General features: G+C 40.1%; 1 protein-coding gene across 8 annotated transcripts in view; it reads left to right on the forward strand.

The window, feature by feature from the left end:
- LOC129726594 (furin-like protease 2) overlaps positions 1 to 23695 on the forward strand; it is a 728980-nt gene that overhangs the window by 379102 nt on the left and 326183 nt on the right. For all 8 annotated transcript variants that reach the window (XR_008728366.1, XM_055683492.1, XM_055683490.1 and 5 more), the window contains one exon: positions 2781 to 3958. Coding sequence is in view for 7 of the 8 variants with exons in the window: in XM_055683492.1 (XP_055539467.1) it covers positions 3356 to 3958 (603 nt within the window). In the remaining variant the exon portion in view is untranslated. The remainder of the gene's footprint in view (positions 1 to 2780; positions 3959 to 23695) is intronic.

The raw sequence follows: 23695 nt of genomic DNA on the forward strand, positions 1-23695 counted from the left end.
AAATTAAACAAATCACTTGCCCTGTGGTTGGTTACGACGTCTCAGGCCTCTGCCAGGCTGAACGCCAACGCGAGCGATCGGGCGAGATTTTTGCCGTACATCAGCCGGCACTTCCTCTAATGGAAAAGTTGGATCATTTTGTCCAGAAGAATATTACTGTCGGTAATATTACACAGATGCGATTGCATTATATCTGATATGGAAATGAACAATTGTTCTTTTGAGGACAAATAAAACACTTAATTTGAAGAGTTAATAGCTTTGGGTACCAGTAGCAGTATGGTAACAGCCTCAGATGTAGGTGCAGCCGGTACTTCCCTAAGGCCGATTTTATCAGGAAGTAAATGGAAGCGGCACACAGTGCGTTGAGCCATAGCCAAAAATCGTTTTTCTTTCTTTTTTATTTGGATGCACCAAGTACTCAGAAGTGTTCACAGATATCTCTTGGGTTGTGAACAAGTATTGGTGAGTTTTGGGAAGCATCACAAATACTAATACAAGCATAGCAATTAGCAGCAGCAGCATAGCGGTAGCGTTTAGAGCAATCATTAGTTTCACATTCCGTGTTAAATTGTCGCGCTTTTACTAAACGTTGGTAAAACCTAATTACTTCGTGTATTCCAATAACACAAAATGGAAAATAACAATCAAGGTTAGTGCAATATATTTCATTGATAGAGAGACTTGGTTTCGATTGCGTGTATGATTAATCGGTATCATGAGTTGGTGAAGGTATTAATCCTTAAAAAAACGCGACCTCAAACTTTCGTTAGCGTTTTAAAAAAAGTTCCACCGAGTTCCTCTCTAAAACATACATCAAAAGTTTGCTTGAAGTGTCCTCTACAAAATATATAATTAGCTGCAACTTCCTGCAACTCTGAGAGATTTTTTATTTTTCGTATGTCAATGCCGATCGCCCGTGAAGCGGCAGATATTTGAAAACTGGTTTAACTGCAATGCAAGCAAAAGAACACCATGTTTATTTCGTTATTGTCTCTACCAGAAGACACAGTTGAGCATGTTTATGAAAATTTGCACAAGTTTTCTGCTGTATATTGTCCGAAATTGAACTCGAAATGGGAGAAATACAATAGAATAAAAAAGTATTTTATGAAAAAGCATGAAATTTTGTTGGAGTCACCGCTTGCTCTTCCTCGATTCGGTGAGAATAATAATTATGAATACAACCACATTTCTTCTCGTGAGCGTCCTCAGAAACTTCTTGAAAGCTGCTTAACCAGAATTAAAAACGGCGAGTTGCAGAGCTCGTTGAAAATAACTCCCCAAAAGAATTAGTATTTGCTGCTACCGTGTCGAACAACTATTCCAATTCGTCTAAAGATGACCCAAAACTTGACTTGATAATATAATATGCAACATGAAGAATTTTAAATTGTTTGTTACTCTGGTGATTAAATATACAAAAAATAATAAAAATTATACGTAAAACAATACAAAAAATAAATATTTTTTTTTCGTTATAATTGCGCATAAGTCACTTTTGCAATTATGAAAAAGTAAGTAAAACATAGAAACCGTAGTTTCCGTTACAATGTACAACTTTTACAAAGAGATTAACGGTTTCTGGTTTACGATGAGTGCGTTGGCGTTTGGGACAATTTTGTGATTTAGTGCATCATATAAGACCGTTATGCATGTAGTAGCTCTAAAGGTAACGAACAACTTTCCTTGTTACATCGACATGTTTTATCGACAAAATCGTGTAGTTTTGATTTTTGTCTCGTCTTACCCTACATTCAACGCACTGTGCGCTGTTGCTATTCTCATAAACATGGGCTTGCTAAATAATTGCAAACTGAGAGTACAATAACATGGTTGTATAATCGATTCTTTTCGGCCCACAGTTCAAAAGCAAAAAAATACGTGAAAATGTTGATATTAGAAAACGATCAGCGCGAGTAACAGATTAACGAAACCTGAGACGTAGTTGTTGCAAAACTGAAAACCGATAAATATTCTTCAGTAGGTAGTAGCCACCATGAAGCTACACAAAAACCTTAAATTTTGTTCTTTTGACTTATTATCAGTCATTTTTTATAACCTTTATCTGGTTTCATGTTTGACCAAGACATAAAAACTTGAGCTGTAACAAATGGCAACAGATTTTGAATAGGAGCCGGGGCTCATCCTTCGCTGTATTTTAGCCATGGATACATTAAAAAATAACAAGCTGCCACTAGTAAGTAAAATTAATTGTCAACAATATTAAATTACTTATCGCCAATTCTCCTTCATCCCAGAAGCAAAATAATTGCTACTGGTAAACAACGATAGATTTTGTTTTTAATTTCGAAAACATTTTATTTTCGTTGTCCGCACAGCCTGAGGCAAATGTGCTAATTGAATAATCGAATCAAAAACAAAACAAAAAAAGCACTCCAAACGAAAACAACAGATAAAACTGATTTTGCCTGAGATCTAGCGCACACTAACACTCACACTGAACCCAATAAGGGCGACTTGAGAATTTTTTCCCCATAAATCGGAAGCGCGCGAGATCGCGTGACCCTGCCAGTTTCACAAAAGCAGATTCAATTTATCATTTTTGAGCGCCACTTTGTATCACTTCTTCCTTCCTGTTCTCGTTTCGTAGCTGATGGTGGCAGCTCCGTTGCACGGTTATCCCCAACTGTTGTTCTTTTTTGGCCATCGCGCCCAAAAGAAGAACATTTTTCCTAACGTTTTTCAGTCACGCAAGTAAGCACAGCCTAACAACAATAACGATTTCTTTCCACTTTTCCTGTTCTTTTTTCTTGCAGAATCGGAGGGACGAACCACGCAGCCAGTAGAATTATTCTGCCCGGACGTGTGACACCTCCGTTACCGTTCCCGCCGAGCAAAGCTGGAGTCGTGTCGTAAATCGGTAATCTCACGAAGGTCACCGCAGCAGTGACGGACGCCGTTCGTTCGGTCGAAAGCAACAGGCAATCCAGGCCCCGATCACGATGCTTCCGGGTGGTTTCGGCTTGGTGCGAAAATAGGAATCAGTATTTTGTCGCGGCCCGCGTTGTGAGAGAAGTGTATTTGCCGCAGAGGGGAAAATTGTTTTAGTCAGCCTATCCGGACAGGAAGTAGAGTGCAGGAAGAAAAAAAGTTTAGACGCGCTTGTGATTAGAGTGTTTGGGGGGCGTTTGTTTATAGTGTGCAATTTGGGATAGTGCGTCGCCAGTGATTATTACAACTAAAGTTTATGTGCGCGAAAGTGGGTGTCGGAACAGGTTACTCTTCGCCCCCAGTACTGCCGGTGTCCTTGTTCCAGTCGCAGCTAGCAGCCGTAGCACCGCCATCATACATACAATCGCCAAGGGCAGTAGCAGCAAAGTGACCAGCTAGAATGGTCGCTAGTGGTTCCGCTTCCGAGCAGCAGCAGCCAGCGGAAGCTCAGCGACAAAGCCAGCAACAATGTCGAAGCCAGTGTCACTATCACTCGCAGAACCGGTGGCGAGCTTTGGGGCTTAGTGTGATCACAAATCAGCACAAATGGCAGCGGAGGTACCACTTGGGTAGTGTTTCCGGCTCGGTGGCCCTGCCATCGTCCTTACTGGTACTGCTAATATGCGCAGTGCTCTCATCGACGGTTCCTAGCAGCTACGGTGCACTAACCGTTGCGGGCCAAAACGGAACCATCTCCGCGGACCGGCTTACGTTGATATCATTAGCCAAATTAATTTCGACCAATGATGTTGATTATGTTAATACAAGTAACGAGCATAATGTGTCGAATAATAATTATAATAATGTTAGCACCGATGCCATAATTAATAGTAGTAGTGCAGCGGATAGCGGAGCGAATCGGTTCGGTACAAGGAGGCCCAACGGCGGTGCCCGCGGCCAACGTGTACCGATCTATCTGAACGAGTTCGCTGTCTACATCCCGAACGGTCCGGGCATCGCTGATATCATCGCCGATAAGTATGGCTTCACCAATTTCGGACAGGTAAGATATTAATTTAATCGGTATGAATTTATTACTCTCCACGATAGGGCCGAACCTTCCCCGGCCAATCGGGTGGGATAAAATTAGCGTGGAACCTATGATTAGTTATTCAGATGGCGGACAGAACAATGGGTGGGAATTTTCACTTGTTTATAGTTGCAGTAAATGACGTAAATAAATGTATGAAAATTGATGTGGTGTGTATTGTGTTGGTTCGATATTATCGTGTTTGTTGATTGAAATGCAGTCGTTTTTCGACAACTGCTTGAAAGTTAGATTTTGTATGGTGCTGTTATGATTCTATCGAAGATCTTGCAGAAAAAAGTTGTGATTGGCATATTAAGCAATGGTCACAAATGAAATGCTCAGATTTTTATTAGTAATATCAATATAATTAAATTTATTTCCTAAAAGGATTTTCAGTGGCTCTTTAGTTTAAAGAAGTTGATATGCACGCATTTATTGTGAATTATAGTTTTGGCAGTAACAAGGTTATTCTTGAACAAATCTACCAAATCCCTAATTCCAATGTTTAATAGACGCAATTTGCGTGTGAAACATTTTAAAATATTCCCGGTTCACGAGTCTATTCATAATTTTCTATAGTGCTGTCTAGGTCACTTCTCATCACCTAGAAATTATTTAAATATGCGTTAAAAGCTGATTCTACTTCCACAATCAATACTATCATACACCCGCTGTTCGGGCATCCTTATCAACAGCACCCGTTCAACGCGTAAGGAGTCTGCTTTGAAGCCGTTGGCCTCTATTTACGTCTCTGTGAATATACTTGACGATCGAGATCGTGTACCATGATAAACAAAATTCTCAAGCGCTTCGAAAGTATCCCCGTTCATCACGACTGCAGTTCGAATGCCTGTCGAATTACCATGCTCTCTGTCAACCACCATATACTTCATTTTAACAGTGTTTGTAATGAGTTCAATTCTCGCAGCTTCCTTTCTGAGCACCGTAAAGGCGTCAGTTTATTGCGTTTCACTGAATCGTACGCCGCCTTGAAGTCTATATTCAGATGATGCATCTGCATCAGTTATGCTCTCAAAACTAGTCAGGGATCTATCTCGAGGTGATCATGGGGTTCATTGTAGATCGTCACGCTCGAAAACCGTACCGGTATTCATCAACCAAATCCGTTGCAACCGTTGCAGGACCTCAGTCTATGGATACGGAGAAGAATTCTTAATGCGGAATTGAGGAGGGTTTTTTCTCGATAGTTGCTACACTCGAGTTCATGTCCCTACTTATATGCATTAAGTCTTTTCAACTAGTTCGTAGGTAGTATCTCCTCAAGATGATCTAGTAGATTCCACTGTACAGCTCACTCCCGACTTCGGCTTGTAAACCGTCCATCCCAGCGGATTTCTGGTTCTTTAACTTTCTGCAAGCTTTTTAATCTCGTCAAAGGTTGGCGAATCCACTAAATCATCGCTAAATTTTTCTCCTGCTCCTCTCGACGACTCCCATACCTCTTTCATCGTTTAAAACCACTTCGATCTGTTGTTTCCAATGCTTAGCCACCTACGATTTATCGGTAATCAGGTTCCCCTCCAATGCGTTACACATGGCGCGAGCTGGCCCGGATCTGGTTCCTGATTCCATCAATCACTTTATAGAAGCTCCTCGTTTCGTGCCTGGTGAAGTAAAACTCTGCTTCCACGAGGACGCGATTGTTTTTTAGAGCGATAAAGCCTCTTTTTCGGCAACTCAAGCTCCCCGGAATTTTTCCTACATCTGATGCGTCATATGATTTGCTGCTAGTAAGGTTTTGGTGTGAGCCCGGTTCCTTTATTCCGTCTCCGCTAGACACTCAGTATTGAACCACTCACTACGCGGGTCTCACTGTCATGCCTATCAGCTCTCACGCCAGTGAAACAGACCGCGTCGTGGATTTGCTTCCACTGGTCCCTCAGGTCCACTACAATTGATGTATTCCAAGTTCACTCTTCAGTAACTCCTCCGCTGATAACATCTAGAAGGTACGACCTATTTCCTCGCCAATTTTGATCTAAATATGTTTGCGTTCTCATCGCGCTTGTGGTCTACCACGAGAGAAGGATTCGAATCGACGTTTGGTCTCCGAAAAGATTGCTCATAAGTGACGTCTGGAAAGAGCCGGCCATCGATCAGTATATGGTCGATTTTGGAGCATGCTTCTTCATAGGATTGCTTTCAGTTGTGCTTCCGAATGTTCAAACTGTTCTAACCGTGGTCAAACTCACCAGTCTCAAACCATTGGTGGTAGAGTGAAGGCATTCCCTAATAATAATTGAGAGCTCCTCCCGATGACGATATCCGATGACGATCTGAATATCGTGATGTAGGCATTCTTTATATATTTTCTTTCGGAACTCGTACTACTCCGTCGTCGATTTTTTCGTTTGTTCGTACGTACATGTTGAAAAGGCTATATTTGAAGAATCTGCTCCCAGTACACACGCTTCATTTGGTTCTCCAGTAGCACGAAACCGACGCCCTGTTCCGCCCTGTTGACGTCACTGTAGTAGATGTGGTACTTGAAAAGAGTGCTCATGGTCTAGCCTTCAACCCGGAAATCACGTTCTTCGTTCGTTTTCCGACCTTTATATTTGCCTTACGTAGCATTCTGGCTAAGAGGCCCGCGCGTTCCAACCGCCAAGTTTTCAATCGTTGTCCTTTTTTAGATAAACAGGTCTATGACGACTCTCTGGATTGTTCGTAGTTCCTAACTAGTGTCGCTATGACTGTAGCTGTCGGGACCCACTTGCTGGACTACTTTTTTGCCTTTCTCCTAGAAAGGTATAACAATCACTGGAAAAACCGAAGGTATAAAAGTGGTCCCAAGTGGCCGAATGTCATATACCACTCGACTACTTTCGACGAACTGAGCATTTTCTGTATGTATGTATGTATGTGTGTATGTTTGTGTGTGTGTGTGTGTGTGTGTGTGTGTGTGTGTATGTGCAACTTTTTTTTCTCACTCACTTTTCTCAGAGATGGCTGGACCGATTTTCGTGAAATTAAATGCAAATGAAAGGTCTAGTTGCGCCATAGGTTGCTATTGAGTTTCATTGTAATTGGATTTTTTGTTTAGAGGATATGTATCAAAATGAAAAAATCACGAAACATCAATATCTCAGAAACTACACAACCGATTTGAACAAAATTGGTTTTAAATAACGGGCTACCTAAAAACCCTCAACTTTTGAATTTTATGAAGATTGAACATATGGTTCAGAAGTTATGGAAAGAAACGTGTTCTGGAGACTGTCTAATCTCATCAGTGTCATATGGAAAGTCTTGTTGCCCCATAAGACCCTAATGATTTTTTCTACGAACGGATTATTACTTTGCCTGTTATGTTTAAAAATGTGAAATCCAGCTATGAAATGGAACATATTCCGAAGACTACATAAACTCACTCACTTTTCTCAGAAATGGTTGAACCGATTTCTACAAAACTAGTGTCAAATGAAGGTCTAGCTGCCTCATAACACCCTATTGAATTTTGCTGTAATCGGACTGTAACTTCGTCTGTAATGTATTGAAATGTGAAAATCACGAATCTTCATTATCTTAGAAACTACACAACCGATCTGAGCAATATTGATATCAGATGAACGCGCTAGTGAGGGATATACTGATGAATTATGATTGAACACGTGGTTTCAAAGTTTTGCTCCCCCATACGTTCTCTTTTCATTTGATTGTAATCAAACTTAAGCAACCGTTATGTTTTAATTTGTAAAACAACGAAAGTCTATTATCTCAAGTATTACACGACTAATTTGAACATAACTAGTGTCATACAAACGAGTCATCTCTCAAACTTACAAATAACAAACTTCATACAAATTTGATATACTGTTCAAAAGTTTTGTAAAGAAAAGAAATTCAAAGACTATTCAACACTATAGCTGCTTTGATCAATATATATGGCCTCAACATGATTTAAATGTGGTATCATACTTTTTGAACGTTCCCGGTATCGCTCGTGATTAAATAGTTCGAAATTAAGAGTCATTTCTTATATTTCGCTATTTCTGAAGCACTAACATTACGTCAAATTTCATATTTTATACTTTAATTACAACATCAATATTTTAGAACCCAAAGAGTGAATATACCTTTTTGGATTTAAGCATTCATGTGAATCTATTTTTACAAATAATAAGTTTGAATGAGAAAGGCTGAGCCTGACCGCTAGGTGGATTAATTTAGGTTTTTTCGTATATTTCTAATTAACTACTTCCCCAGTTAGCACATTTTTCAATCGTCAGCTCCACATTTACTGCTTAAAATAGGTATTTTAATGTTTTCTCACTAAAAAACGTAATTAACAAAATCGTTTTTCAGCTTAAATTGAACGTTTTCGTTCTTCGAAACCTTCTCTCTATCTGCTTTAGTTTTTGAAAACTAATTGCGGCATGGAATTTTAATGCGGCATGTTTGGTGGAGCACCTGAACTGGCAATTAAACTATATAATATAACTATTAGGGTGGGACAAAAAGTAAATACTAGCTCCCATGCACTTTTCGTGTTCCTTATGGGTTCTGTAACAACTGTGTAACTTTTCAGATCGATCGGTGGAACCCCTGAACCCTCCGATAATGAAGATAACGTGAGCAAAATATCAGACCTTCAAGCTTAATCCCACACAAAAATGTTGTTCACCACGTAGGGGTGTTTAGAAAGCTGATTTCTCACTTTTAGGGGTATAAATCACACAACGAATACTATAAAAATATAGGGATTGATATTCTAAGCATTTTCTCCGAAGATACTATGAGCAAAAAATCACGCTTTCAAGCTTAATTACACGCGAAACTGTTTCTCATCACGTTGTTGAGTTTGCAACAGCAGCATGCTGGAGCAGTGTTGCTGGAAAAATTCAATGTTGAGCCGTTAGTCAGACATTCGATCAGTTTAAGGTGAAAAACTTTTTTTACAAATGTTGTAGCGCCTTATAGTTTTCAGAAGAATTATTTCCAGGAAATTTTCCTACAAATATCATATATTGGTATATTTTTAGGAGCCAACTGGAAATTTCAAGAGGATAAGTTTTGAAAAAGTGGATTTTCCCATATAAAATCGAATGGAAACTTTAAAAATCGGGCGCAAATCAGGGGTTCCACGATCGATCTGAAAAGTTACACAGTTGTTACAGAGGTTGTTTATAAGACACGACCGCAGAGGTAACGTAGAATACGACAGCCTGTCTTATGCCAATGTATTTCTTGGAATAGGTTTGGGAATACACTGAATTGGGGTTAATTCTTCAGATAAACTTTGAGGTTAATTGTGTTTGTCAATGCCATTTATTAAGTGAATTTTTAATTAAGTGATTAAGTGAATATTTTTTCAACATGGCAAATTTTTTATTTAGTTTTGAATGATTCACAGTGATAATCAAATTCTACATGAGGTGATTTGTTAGCAATTACACTATTACACTGGTTGTGGCGGTGCCGCACGCGCTATAAACATGCACACACGTGCTACAGGCATGCATACACGCCATTAACATACACACACGCTTTAAAGCAAGCCACACACGCTTGCCACACACCTTATATATTAGGGACACACGCTTCAAATATTCACACACGTTATGTGCACACACCCTGTATATACATACGCTGGATGATGGTGGCTTCTCAAACCACCTGGCGGTGGGAGTCTCTTTCAGTTTCGGGTTGTATTTGCCCAACGATATATGAATCGGATTACCGCTGGTGGGGTCCAACTCAGATCGAAGGGGAGCCGAACTGAAAGAGGTAAGAACTGCAGCTAACCACTACCACCTGCTGATCCACTTCGCCTACTGCCATCGGTGTTGATGTCCGATGCTGCTGCCTGCTGCTAGTAAACTGATTTGCTTGAGGAGAAACAGTCTCTTATATAGCCCAAAGAGTGCATTCCCGGCTAACTAGGTACTCCATTCTGTCGTCCTATTTAGGGAAAGGCAGCAAGCGACCAATCAAAAAATCGACATTTGCGTTTCGACATTGTTCAACAATTTCCAATATTACAATAGTTTGAACAATCGTATCACAATTTTCTGCATTTGGACGGGTGCTTAAATTATTTTCCAATCGATTGCTGCAAAAATGACAGAAATCGGTTGGAAACTGACTGGGTTTAAAACGTTTGAAATTGGACAATTTTTGTGACGCTCTCGATGTTTTCGGTTTTGAAATTGGATCCCTGTATTGAAATTGGGTCCCTGCAATTGTTGCCGTAAGACGTATTCTACGTCAAAAATTACACCAACGCTTTTTCCCATACAACTGTGTCCCAGTCTAATAACTATAACTCCGAGGAGATCAACACTAGGGCCTAGAATTGTTTTTTCATAAAATGTGGCCTTCTGTTAGCTCCTGAAATATTCCCAAAAAGGAACCAATCACCCTGTAATTAATTGTCCCTTTTTGCCAGTTCGCCGATCTTATGTTGGTTGCTTGCATCGCTGGTACCACATGAAGATTGAGATAGGAGTCGCTGGCAATATACTCTGGACCACACTGGGGTTTATTTTACGCCAACGTGTCCTAGTTATACTGCTGGTATTCACTGCCCAACTAGTTGTCAACCACAATTTTCCCTCAAGGCGATAAAAAGCACCGTTGGCGTCGTATAACCAAGCAACATGATCTGTGATGCCTAGTGGTGGATGTTGGAACTTTATATGTAACTAGGGCTAAAACCTGTGCAAAGTGCTCCCATGCTATTTCGGGCATTGATTTCGTTTCCTGTCGTAGCTTTTACGAAGCGACATTGCACATGAGTACATGTGCTGGCGTGTCACGCGCGCTGCTAGGGTACTTTACTTCGCACAAAACCTCTTCTGGATGTGTGACAATTCTGCGGAGTTGTTCGAGCACTGCCACAGCTGAACTCGCCAACCAAAGCGATTACTGAACTACGTGGTGAAATGAAACAACTACATACGAAATCGACTGCCCAATTCCCAGCATCACTACGCAATCGTTGGCCTACAGTAGATCAACATAGGGCTTTCAAGCGACCCCGAAATCAGATGCGACCCCATGATCTTCGGACACCTGCACTGTCGGTATTAAGCGGACTCTGCGTAGTTCTGTTGTAGCACGCGCTACCAATTACATCGAAGTTAAATTCTGGGTGTATATATATATATATATATATATATATATATATATATATATATATATATATATATATATATATATATATATATATATATATATATATATATATATATATATATATATATATATATATATATATATATATATATATATATATATATATATATATATATATATATATATATATATATATATAGAGGTTTCGGCCTAATTTCTCTTCGGAATATATGTCAACTATAGCGAAAGCCTATCTCGAGACCGACGACGACCCCGTCGTTGTCCAACTTGTTCCGATGAACAGGGACATTAGCACTCTTACGTTCGTGTACTTTAAAATTGGAATTGGTCCATTTCTAAAGGCCAAGGCACTAAATCCAGAAACCTGGCCGGAGGGTACTCTCTTTCGCAAATTCGAGGATTATAAAGCACAAAAATTTCGCGCATCGCTGAAAACCCAAAAAAAAAACAACGACACCGCTATTGCTATCCCAGGTTCCATCTCCATTAACGCCCATGATGGGTCTGAGCTAAACCCGGAACACTCCCTCATAACCGCACAACCGATTGAGACTTTGATGTCCAGTTAGCGACTTATTTGGATATACTGGGATGCACGCAACAAGGTTCAATGGGAGTCCCCTCTGACTCTGTCGCGGTTCGACGATCTTTAGGAATTGACAATCTCTCCTTTTTTCATCAAAGTTTCCGCCAACAGAGCTGTCCCGGTACTGAATTCAGAGAAACAGAGGGGGTCTTCCATCCTGTTATCTCAGGCAAGTGTTTCGATTGCATTTTGCTTCCCGTTACTTATCGAGACGGGTTTTTCTTTCTGGACTTGGATCATTCGAGTATCCACCCTAACGCTGCATTACTTCTGGATTGTTATAGCTAAGCCACACTCACTCAAATTAACCATATTACCAACCAGAACAATCGCATGTTAGACCGCTGCTTTGTGACCTTTATTTTCGATCCCGTCAATGCCGAAGACGCCGCTCAAACTCACTCTAACGTATTGGCCTATGCCCTAGACCGGTTCGTCGCAAAGAAGAGCCAGCATCACCCTCGGTCCCGGTAGCCGTTGCTAATGATAGAACTTCGGCAGTTGCAATCTGAGAAGAGAGCTGCCTTGAAAAAAATCACTAAGCACCGTACACTGTCCCCAAAGGGGGCGGGACACGTGGCATATGGACGCTAAGGGGCACTAAGCTGCCGTGGTTTCCGCAGTTCGAGCCGGCCGCCGACCCGTAGTCGGAAGCGGCGGCCTCTCGCACACAAACGACTGATCTACTGGTTTACTAGGTCTACTCCAACAGAGTTTCTTTCCCTTAGTTAAGTCCGAACGAGCGGTAGCGAGTAAGGACAGCATTCGCTCGGACAGCGAGTTGGCAGAAGACCGCGAGTGTATTGCTTTCCAAATGTCACTCTGAAGCAAAAAACATGTTACGAGAGCTGTAATGAAGATGACGATTTACCGTATTCCGGCTAACTTCCCCTCGGCCTTGTGTCCATTCGGCCTTACGTCCATTCGGCCTCGCGTCCATTCGGCCTCGCGTCCATATGCCTCGTGTCCGTATGCCTGCCGTCTATGATGCCTAGCGTATTATACCTCCGTCCGTATGCCTCGCGTTTGTATGCTTAACGGGGTGTCATCGTCCCCAAAACGTCATGCGAGAATCAGCCATACATACAAAAGTATTGTGAAACGATGCATCCTCCGATATCAACAAGATCTAACAAGAGGAAGTTCAAATCTCATCCCAAGCAGTTTTGAAGGCTCGTCAATCAACAGCGATATGAAGGTGGGATACCCTTCTCTATGACATTCAACGGCAAGACATCTGTCTGCTTTTCTCAGAAAAATTCACCAGTGTGTTCGTTGATGAGACACTGAGCGATCACGTCGAACGTACCGCCAGTAATATCCCTCGGTCCGGTCAATCTTTGAACACCATTCATTAAGTCGCGACAATTGGCCGTATGAATAAAAGAAGTTACTCTGCTTCTCCCGTATAATTTGCACGGAATGAGTGAAGCAAACGCTTTTATTCATACGGCCTAATGATTTATAGACCATCGCATAGCCGTTGCAAAACTTGACAATCTTGGAATCAACAGGAATCTTTTCTAACCGTCTAACCGCCGGGAAGTCACTTAGGACCGTTTATCTTCCTGCTCTATTTTAATGACGTGCACTTAACTATTAAAGGACCACGGTTGTCTTACGCGGATGACCTTAAACTCTATTTCCAAATTTACACAATTGAAGACTGTCACTTCTTTCAACGTCAGCTAGATATTTTTGACGATCGCCATATGGACGTTCATCCATCTAAATGTTCGTTTATATCGTGTGTACTAATACGTGTGTGATGTCCACTGTAAATGAAATGCAAAGTAACTGAAATCTGGCGCGTAAACCAAGTTAAAGAGTTAGAGGTAATTTTGGATCCCCAGTTCACATTCAAGCCTCACATTTCGTTCACCATTGACAAAGCCCCTAGGGTTCTGGAATTTATCTTCAGGACCGCTAAAGAATTTACTTTCTCAAATCGTTGTCTCGCTCTATATTAATGTACTGCTCGGTTGTCTAGACACCTAATTACAACAATGGCGGGGAAAGAATAGAATCAGTTCAACGGCGCTTATTGAGATTTGCTCTTCGTAAACTACCGTGGACGGACGGCTTCCGTCTAACAAGTTATGACAGTCGCTGCATATTAATACGTTTGGAACAATTGTCTGTCCGAAGAGATACGGCCAGGGCATTGTATACCACAGACCTTTTGCAAGGCCGCATATAACTACTGCCCCGCTCTCTTGGAACAAGTGAATATAAACGTGCAACCTCGTGCTCTGTGAAACAATTCGATGCTACGATTGCCTGCTCAACGAACTAACTACAGCATTGTTGGCTCAATGGTTGGTCCCGTCGGGATGTGGTATATTTTTTCAAACCTGTATCATATTTCCAGTTCGCTCATTTTTCGCTTTCCCTGCTGCACACATTGTCTGCTCAATGAACTTGAATGTTAACGGGTAAAAGCCGTTGTTAAAAATAGAAATTTAGTTCGAAAAAACAAAGGTTTGTCTCCAAAGATTATTCAACAGAGTATCTGCTCTATTTGACTTTAATTTATCTCGAACGCTTCTTCGTCGGCGATATCGTTTATTTTTTGATGTTAAGCGGTGTTTGACCAATAAATAGTTAATGGGTTCAATGATGGCAATTTCGGTCACGGGTTTCTTTAAAACACGTTTTATTATGTCAAAGCCGACGTTTCAAGGGTATATTTCCTCGTCTCAGGGCAAAAACAAAACAAACAAGTTCTCGTCAAAATATGGTGCATTGGTGTAAAATTGCTTTAGGTTAACTGCACTACAACAGTATCTTCCAACACACATCACACACGATTAAAGCCGTCGGGAAATGTTGCGTCAAAACGTTTGACGTTTTCGTTTTGACGCAACATTTCCCGACGGCTTTAATCGTGCGTGATGTGTGTTGGAAGATACTGTTGTAGTGCAGTTAACCTAAAGCAATTTTACACCATTGCACCATATTTTGAAACGTCGGCTTTGACATAATAAAACGTGTTTTAAAGAAACCCGTGACCGAAATTGCCATCATTGAACCAATTAATTATTTATTTTTTGACGTAGAACTATGTCTCTCAGGAATTTAGGCTACATAGGGAAGTAAAATCAATATCCAAAACCGGAAAAGTGAATATGTCCAATTTCAAATGCTAATGAATCGGTTAGTTTTCGATGGATTTCCTTCGTTCTTGCAGGAATTGATTGGAAAATCTTCTAAGAATCTTCCCAAATGCAGAGAATTGTAATTTTATTATTCGAACTGTTGTACAACTGACAATTGTCAAACCTTGTCAACACGCAAAACTCGATCTCTGATTGGTCGTTATATAATTGCTTTCCCAAGCACGGTCGACAGAGTTATAGACCTAGTAATTCGGAATGCACTATTTGGCCTTCATAAGAGCCTATACTAGCCGAAACTGCTAATATTAGTTCTAGATTGCGACTGCAACAATCCTTATTTAACAGCAGCAACAGCAGTGGCATCAGCAGTGATATTGGCAGGACCAGCTAGTTCGGCAGCACTTCTCCTAGTAAAAAGCTGTCTTTGTGCAGCAGCGGGCAGCAGCAATAGTAGGAACATTAGCCTGCATTTCCTTCAATGAAAAGTTGCCGTATTTTGACAACACACAAACGTTTTGGGATGCTAGTATTCATAGTATATGGGTCGTCAAATTTTCAATGTGGAAAAAAAGTTGCACACAGATGCGATCAACATTATATCCGATAGGAAATTGAACAACAATTGTCGTTATAGGGACAACAAACAAATTATCTAATATTTAATATTTTATCGTTTCGCGCTAGAATTAAAAATAAAATGTTATTTCAATCTACACGCACTCTGACAGTTTGCATTGCATAATGTTTGTTCCATTCCTGTTCAGTGATGTATGTGCAAACTGAAATTTGGTAGTACTTCAACCGCTCTTTTGCCCAATATTTTTAACATATTCAAAAAATGTAATGTAACAAGTAATGTAACAAACAACCGTATGTAGTTCTACGTCAACCTTGTGGTGGTGGCTTTCCATACAACCCTTGTGATATTTCAAGATCTGACTAGTTCAAATGGAATATTGTTGTATTCCCGTTTCGTTATATGTATTGATTATCTAAAGATCTTTTCATTGCTAGCTTTAATTCACACCATTGCGCAGTGGTACAGAAAGGTAATTTAGGTGAACATAAGCTTTTCGATACGAGATTGTGGTTTTAGAGCCATAGTTTTTAGGGTGGTCCTAAAATCAATGAAATAAGAAAAAAAAACTTTTTTTTGCAAAAATAGTTGTATACATTCTTTGACAAAGTATTGGATCGACTAATTTCGTGCAAGTTTGTGAATAAAAGTTTTTAGTAGCTAATAAGTTGACCGATTTAGAGCAATTTTACGTAACTGGGTTCCAAAAAGCCAGTTTTTTTCCTCTACGAACTAATTTTATTTTTGTCATATGACTTACATGTTATGTTTAGTAAAGCGGGCATTGTAGGTAGTTCACGATAATGCGAACATGAACGGGAATAGAAGGTGTGACTTTAGATTTGGAAGAAAATTCCCTCGTCTAGACGGGACTCGAATCCGTAATCTCCGTTGTCTCCGGCCTTGTTTGAGCCAATCAAACTACTGGGAAAGGTATAACTTCCCCTAAGACCAATGTCGAATCACTCTCTAATATTGTGTTCCCGTGGCGTGCTGAGATACATAAAACCCTTAAACTGATTCTAAATAGTAAAATACATTTCTAAACAATGTAAAGGAGAATGGAACGGAGATTGACCGAATGATTGATATGGGGATGGTTCGGGATTTAAGACCGAGAAAACCAAATTATCCCTATATATTTATTAAGTTATTTTTGTTTAATTTGTTCTACGTTGTTTGCCTGTTTTTTCTAACACGGAGGTTTGCACCGTTGGCTAACGTAGGTGATTGTATTTGAAAACTTTAGTAATAAACAATGAAATTTACCCCAAACAAACAAAATCTTATTTTAAAACGTATTCTGAGCTTAATATACTTGCGATACGAGGGCAATATTTACCATACAATTAGCATTAGCTAACTTGTCACTCCATTTGAAATAATAATTAGACAGCGTCTGCTAGGGCCTTCAGATAGTAATCACTGCAAAGCTTAGTTCGCTTCGCGTGATTCATACATACATAAGCTAAGCTGTCACCAGTTTCACGTTTACTTCGCGACTTGCACATCCCAATACAAGATCGAATGTTTCAATCTATTCAAACGAAACTGGGTCGATATCCTTACGGAAGCAGCTCCCGCCCAAGCCTTCATAGATAGCGTTAGGTTGAGATTTCGCTCCCGGGCATCATGCTAAGCGGCAGCTGACCGCATCGACCGAACGCAGCACACGGCCTGTCATCTGTCACATTACGCCGGTGATGATAAATGTCTGCAGCAGGCTCAAACCACGGAATAGCACCACTGTTACTGTCGTTGGTCGGCCGGTAAAAGACACCAATTACCATTCATCAGACCGCGACCGGGGATTCCTGTAGGTTTCCGATTACCGCTTGTGTCTTGGCATGGTATCGTACAAACGCCACAAGTTGCTTGGAGGCGAAATGCTGCGATTAATCACGTTTCGATAGGATTGATTATCAGCACCGTCCAATTATATTCAACTGCCAGTCACACGCTTCCCGGGAAAGTAGTTAGAAAGATGATTGGAAAAAGCATAATTTCAGCATTCATCAAAGAATCAAAATTGTTACCATAGTTATTCTAAAGACAAATTTTCCCCAAAGCAAACCCTCGCTAGAACGGAACCATTCCTACCCATCTCCTAGCCGGCATCTGCTTCCGAAAGGCCTTCCCCAGAAAATGTAATTAACTTGCAATCAATTCGCATGCAAATGTGATTAGATTCAACCCTTTGCCGCCACCCTTCTGCCCCGCCTGCAGCAACTACAGCCTAGCGAGATGATAAAAACAAACAGCAAACTTCAGCAGCTGCCTCCGATAGCGAGGATTACGGTCCGGCCGACTTCATACTCTCGATGCCCTGTGTACATCGCGTTCGTCGTCAAAAAAGCTCGAAACTAATCCAATAAAGTGCGGATCGGATCAGTCTGTCCAGTCCAGTCGGGGAGGGGATGCACCCCCTCTCTCGTCCCAGCCAGCATCCGCTCATGAAACAGAGCAAGAAGGAAATGGCACGAACGGAATGTTTGTCACTGTGGTTACCACCCCCTCTTCCACCGAAAGATGAAAATTCCGAAATACCGGCTGGGTGCGCTGGCTGTGACCACCGGAGAAAAACAAGATTAGAAAATGGATTTTCGGTCGGTAAAGCGTAAAGTTTCGACAGGCCAAAATCGCATTGATAATTCTGCACTGATTAGAGAGCCACTGACTGCTGCGGTTCAAGCTCTAATTAATCAGCACGTCTTCTTTGATCGGGTGACAGAGTGGAATTATGCAAATTTGTTTGCCATTTTCCGGGGCCGTTACTTGGTCGTTGTCGATGTTATCGATGCTGCCTTCGGGTAATTTAGGGGAATAAGATACACCATTACCAATTATTTTCATATTCAAGAGCAAGGAAGCCAAACTACGAGATGGTTTCTGAAAGATCACAGAGAACGCAAGTGATTAATCGTCTAAAACTTTTGTGATTGGTGATAAATTGGACAGTTTTTTTTGTTTTGCATTAAGTTTTTCGAAAAAAAAAGCTTTGAAAAGCAAATCATTCACAACAACATTTAGAAGTTCACCACTGTTAATCACCAAGAAACTAGGAACAAGAAGCTTAAACTGACTGGTAAGGTGAACGAATCCAAATTGTTTTCCACTGTCCTTTTCTTCTTGAAGAATAAAAAACGGTTTTTTGTTCACATTGCTTTTGTTTCCAGAAGTTTCTCTTTCAAGGTTGTTCACAAGTAATCGTTAGGACTCTCCATTGTGTGCAGTCCTTCGCCTCTTAACGGCCAATGGATCTGCACTTGCAGCGTGCACAGTGTGCGGGAGTTAGTCGAATCGTTTCAATTGCCGGTGGAATCAATCAGAGGACTTTTTTTGTTTCCTTCTTCGGTCCTTGGTAATGGGGCGTACTAAGTGATCCCAGCGTAACAAAGCAAAGCAAAAAAAAAAAAGGAAAATCCGTGCCTCATGGTAGAAGTGGAAAACAGCACCAGTTGATAACCATTGCCGGTGGCGTGTGATGTTCGAACCAGTTCATTAGAAATTCTGTTTTTTCTTATGGCTTGGTGCGACTGCTACTTTACGTACTAATTTTATTTTTTGTCTTGTGACTACACTGCCCCTGTTTACATAGTTGACGTAACAACCAACACCATCATCGCGAGAAAAACGCGTTTTTGTTATTTTAACCCAAATCATTATATTGAGATACAATTTCAACAAAATAGTCTGTCAATTTTAATAAGATTGATGTTTGAAAAGAGGCCCCATGGATTATACGAGTCGGCCCGTGGAACTGATAAACATGTATTTTTCTCGCAGATTGTTCGCATAGCTTGGCGTAAAAACTTGACTACTTTCTACTCTGCCTCGCAGTTGATTCAGTTTTATCAATTGTGTTTCAAACGTCAGCTAATGTCCATCGGCAGTTTCAATTAGACAAACACGCACAAACACACATACAAACACACATACAAACACATGCATAAAGACTTACATTTACGCTAAGGGGAGTAATCGTTACATGGAAAAATGCAAACTTGACAACACAGAGCCAGGACAAATTTTTTTTCGGTTCAATTTAGGCCCCCAGACAATGCTAAACCTGCCGGATATGGATTACTTGTGCCTCTGATTGGTGCATTACATATGCATGTACATAAATTTGTATGAAAATTAGTATAGGAAAACTTTTCGCATGTTTCTTTCTAGGGAGCTATCGATCAATCCACTTCCGGTAGTGTCAGGATTGTTTGGGGCCCCAAATAGAACCTTAAAAACGTTCTGGCAAATCGATTAAGTTTACCCACCGTAATATACACACACGATTTAATTATTTCATCTGATGCAAATATCCACTAGTAGGGGGAAAGGACACGGTGACTTTACACCTTCCTGAGGCTGAGTGTTTTGTGAAAAATATTATTATACAATACAATTATTCAATCCTACTTTCCCCTTTTTCCCTTTCCATGGAATATTTGTCGAATTAAACGACTTAACTTAGACAAACAGACAGTAGTTAGACAGTCGAATGAAACGACTTAACTTAAACAATTGCACCTTGTATGGAGTGATGCCAGTTTTTGCAACCAATTGGCAGTTACGCCAGAACGTTTTTCCAATATTTCTCAAAAGTTTCAGAACAAAATGGTTTTCTTTTTGTTTGTAGTGTATGTATCTTAGGGAAAGGGAACTGAATCAACGAAAAAGTGCAATTTGGACATTTTGGCTCTTACGCCAACTATGTAAACAGGGGCAGTACATTACCCTACCTCTATGAGACGCTTGGGTATGAACTTGAGCATACACTTCCTAAAGAGTACCCATTTTCAAATGTTCAGAAGAGTTTTAAGCAACTAATCTGTTTAGCTAAGAAAACTTATTTTAAAATAATTTGAGATAACTTTATTTCTAAATCACTTTTCGTTTTGAAAACAATTTTGTTTTTGTCGTAGTGGTCGATCTCAAATTAAATATTTTCAAATGAAATTTAGACAGTTCTCTTAACAACTTGAGAATATATTGTAAAGCACCTTACGACTCATTTCAAATATCACCAATCTAATATCAGCAATCTAAATACATCGGATTCACGGAAAATTAAAAACTTTTCAATTTGTGATTCCACGCTGACGATAAACTTCGTTCGGGTTAATTTTTCTCGCGTCTGACAATTTCGCGTCGCGTCTTCCGGCCGCCCCTCGGCGCAGGTTGTTGTTATTCACTCATTCAATCTCGCGCTTGCTTTCAGTACAGGTTATAACTTGAAAATTAATTCACGGTGTAGAGATAGCCTGAACGAGAGAAAAAAAAGAATCCAACAGTACGGAGGCTGGTTGGAAACAGGAAGGAAGCCCCCTTTTGGGCTCGGGTCCCAAAACGACCGACACTCAGAGCGCGAGCGAAATGGAAGGGACAGAACCATTCGGTGTGTGTGGAAGGGATGCTGAAGCGCGTGTGGTGCGCGGCAAATGGCAGGCAATTTCAAATTCATCTTTTTAAATTCTCCAAACGAAGCAAATCTGACAAATTGCGCGACGTGCTGGGAATTGGCGAACTTTGCTTTTCCTATTTTCGTTCGTATTTTTTTCTGCCTTTATACTAGCAACAACTGCTTTTCCGCGCCGCTAAAAATGAGAAGATCGTGATTTGTGTGACGGTTCATTTCATTTCGTGTGTCCTTTACGCCTGGGACGGGGCTGGGCGGCATGAGCAATTGTATCAGCGAAAGCGTTTAATGATATCCAAGTGGGAGATGCAAATGAAGTAGAAGAAAAATAATGCAAATTTTGTTTGCCCTTTGGAACTCCACGCCCAACAAAAATATTTGGAGCAGCATAATTAAACGTTAAGATATGCTTTCCAGTGATTGCTACCGATTTATCAGCGGATGCGTTCACAGATTCGGAGGAGAATTCGTTGAATTCATATGGTTTTGCCTACCGCATTTCATATTTTTGGTGGAAAACGCATGGTTGATTGCTTTCAGCGTGCTTCACCAGGCGTCGCCATAATTATGTCAGCAAGCGTTATTTACGTTCGTACTTTCAACAGCGGAAACCATTTGCCAACCGCATGCTGGAATATATTTTATTGTATTAGGACAGAAAGAGCGCGGGCAGCCACATACATCCCGATTGTGACCCCCGGAAAGGCTGCAAACAAAATTATGACAACATTAGAAAGCTTTTAGTGCTTCATTACTGTTACTACTTCGTGGTCTAGTAAGTGAGTACTTACTGCCGGAGCGATGCTGACCAGAATAATGCTTCTGCCACGGTGAGGCTCGAACAACCACCGGCGTAAAAGTATCTTTACGCGTGTTGGAATGTACTTGGAACTGTCTTATAGTTTTCCAGGTAATACGTGAAGGCGCTACTGTTGCTGATGAACAAGTTGAAAGTCTCATACTCACTGCCAAAACGGTCTCTGTCTTAAGCTTGGTCGTAAACACGAGCGACTTTCTGCCCGTGTTTTCTGTTTTTCATTATGCTAACGGCAATGAAAGTGACTACGACTACCCACTGCCTGGAGTGTAAGGTCGATAGAGAACAGCGCTTTGGTTCGTATAAAGTTAATGTTTACCTTGTTGAATGTTTCTCGCGTCGACAAATCACATCAAAGAATATGTAGTGCGTTAACGGTTGCACTAGGGTGGCCGTTATTTCATGACAACTAAAATTACCAAAACCAGAATTATGTAAGCCACATTTTTCTTAATTTTCTATTAGGCACGGGAAATCTCATCGTATAGCTAATTGCTTTCTATACTGAATTTTGATAATTGAGTATAGATTCAGTCCGCTAGACAATATTTTCTAATATATATTTTTGGTTTAATGAAATATGTTAACATGCTTTCAAATAATATATCGACAAAAATGGTCACTATCAATCAATTTACAACCTCAAGTTACTTGACCATCCACTAAATTTGAGTTCAACTAATTTACAAATGAATAAATCTCCTTTTGCAGAAATGCGACGAAAAGTAAGACAAATCTTGATGAGATACACAAAAAGTTACAATTTTAATAAGCAAAGTTTTCTTTAAATACATCAGTTTGAAATGAATCCTAACAAAAATTCATCAAATTTATTGATGAAGGTAATAGTTAAAAAAAAAATTCAACAAGCTCACAAGCAAGCATTCGTTGTTTTGTGAAAACGACGAGTTTCCCTCGTATTTTTCACGGAGAAAGAAATATGGGGTCTTGGTGTCTGTGCATAGCCACAAATGATTCGATCATGAAATTTTTCATCAATTTCTCACTGCAAATCCTTGAAGTAATAATGATAACAGAGAACTCACAAGTTAGTTGTACAGTGTATTTAGGCAACGGTATACTAATGATTGCAATTCATCATGTGGTTAAACAATTATTACCATTTAAAATATTAACTATAAATCACGGTAAAGAAAACAAACAGGCCGCGTTAAATTTGATAAAAACTCACCAAGATTCCGTCTCGTACTGTTGGAATTGGAATTAAATTTGGAAACAATTCACTGAGTATCGCAATACCCAGGTCCCAGTTTGAACATTTAAAAAAAAATAACATGGAGACATTTTTTCGTAGTAAAGAGGTTAAAATTCATAGGCAATTTGATTATAGTTCAACCAATCACATGCCCGCAATGGTGCAATCCAAACACTTCCCCAGCACAGCCGACACTAAAGTATACAAATGATTAGACTTAGTAAACGATTTTCCGTAGCTTTTTCGCTCGAGTACACAACGACACGCTTATCGGATGTATAGATTTCATTAGTCACATATAAAAACTAGCATCCTACAATTAAGGCTTTACTATTCATCCGATCACTATAGCAAAAGGATGATTTACTGCCAACCGGATCGACCAGTAGCAAGCGAACTTGCCACAGCGCAACAGGCGACAATTTTATGTTTGTATGGTTTCTGCTGCAACACACGATCGTTTTGATTGCAGTATTCCGTAGCGGACGGCGCCATGTTTTGTAGTGCATAAAAATCATTAAATTGAAGTAGTTATAACTTTTCTGTCGCTTGCCAGAACGTTGCTAATTGTGAAAGAAAGCTTTGATATCTCGCTCTTTGTATTTTTGTTTTAACTTTTTGGAACAGTATCACATTTTTGAGAAGCTATTTGAAGATGCCATTTTGGGAAGGTATTAAAATATTTTTAGAACCAAAACGGTTTGTTTGATCGGTATAACGTCTTCGGCAAAGTTGTAGATAATAACGCCGTTTTTTCCAAAAAATATACACTCTAAAAAGATTTTTTTTTAATAAATTAAAAGAAAAATTAAAATTAGTTATCTGATTAGCTTTTTTAAAAAATCTGATTCGTTTTATAA

The sequence above is a fragment of the Wyeomyia smithii genome, chromosome 3 (assembly GCF_029784165.1).
Source record: "Wyeomyia smithii strain HCP4-BCI-WySm-NY-G18 chromosome 3, ASM2978416v1, whole genome shotgun sequence".
NCBI lineage: Eukaryota > Metazoa > Arthropoda > Insecta > Diptera > Culicidae > Wyeomyia > Wyeomyia smithii.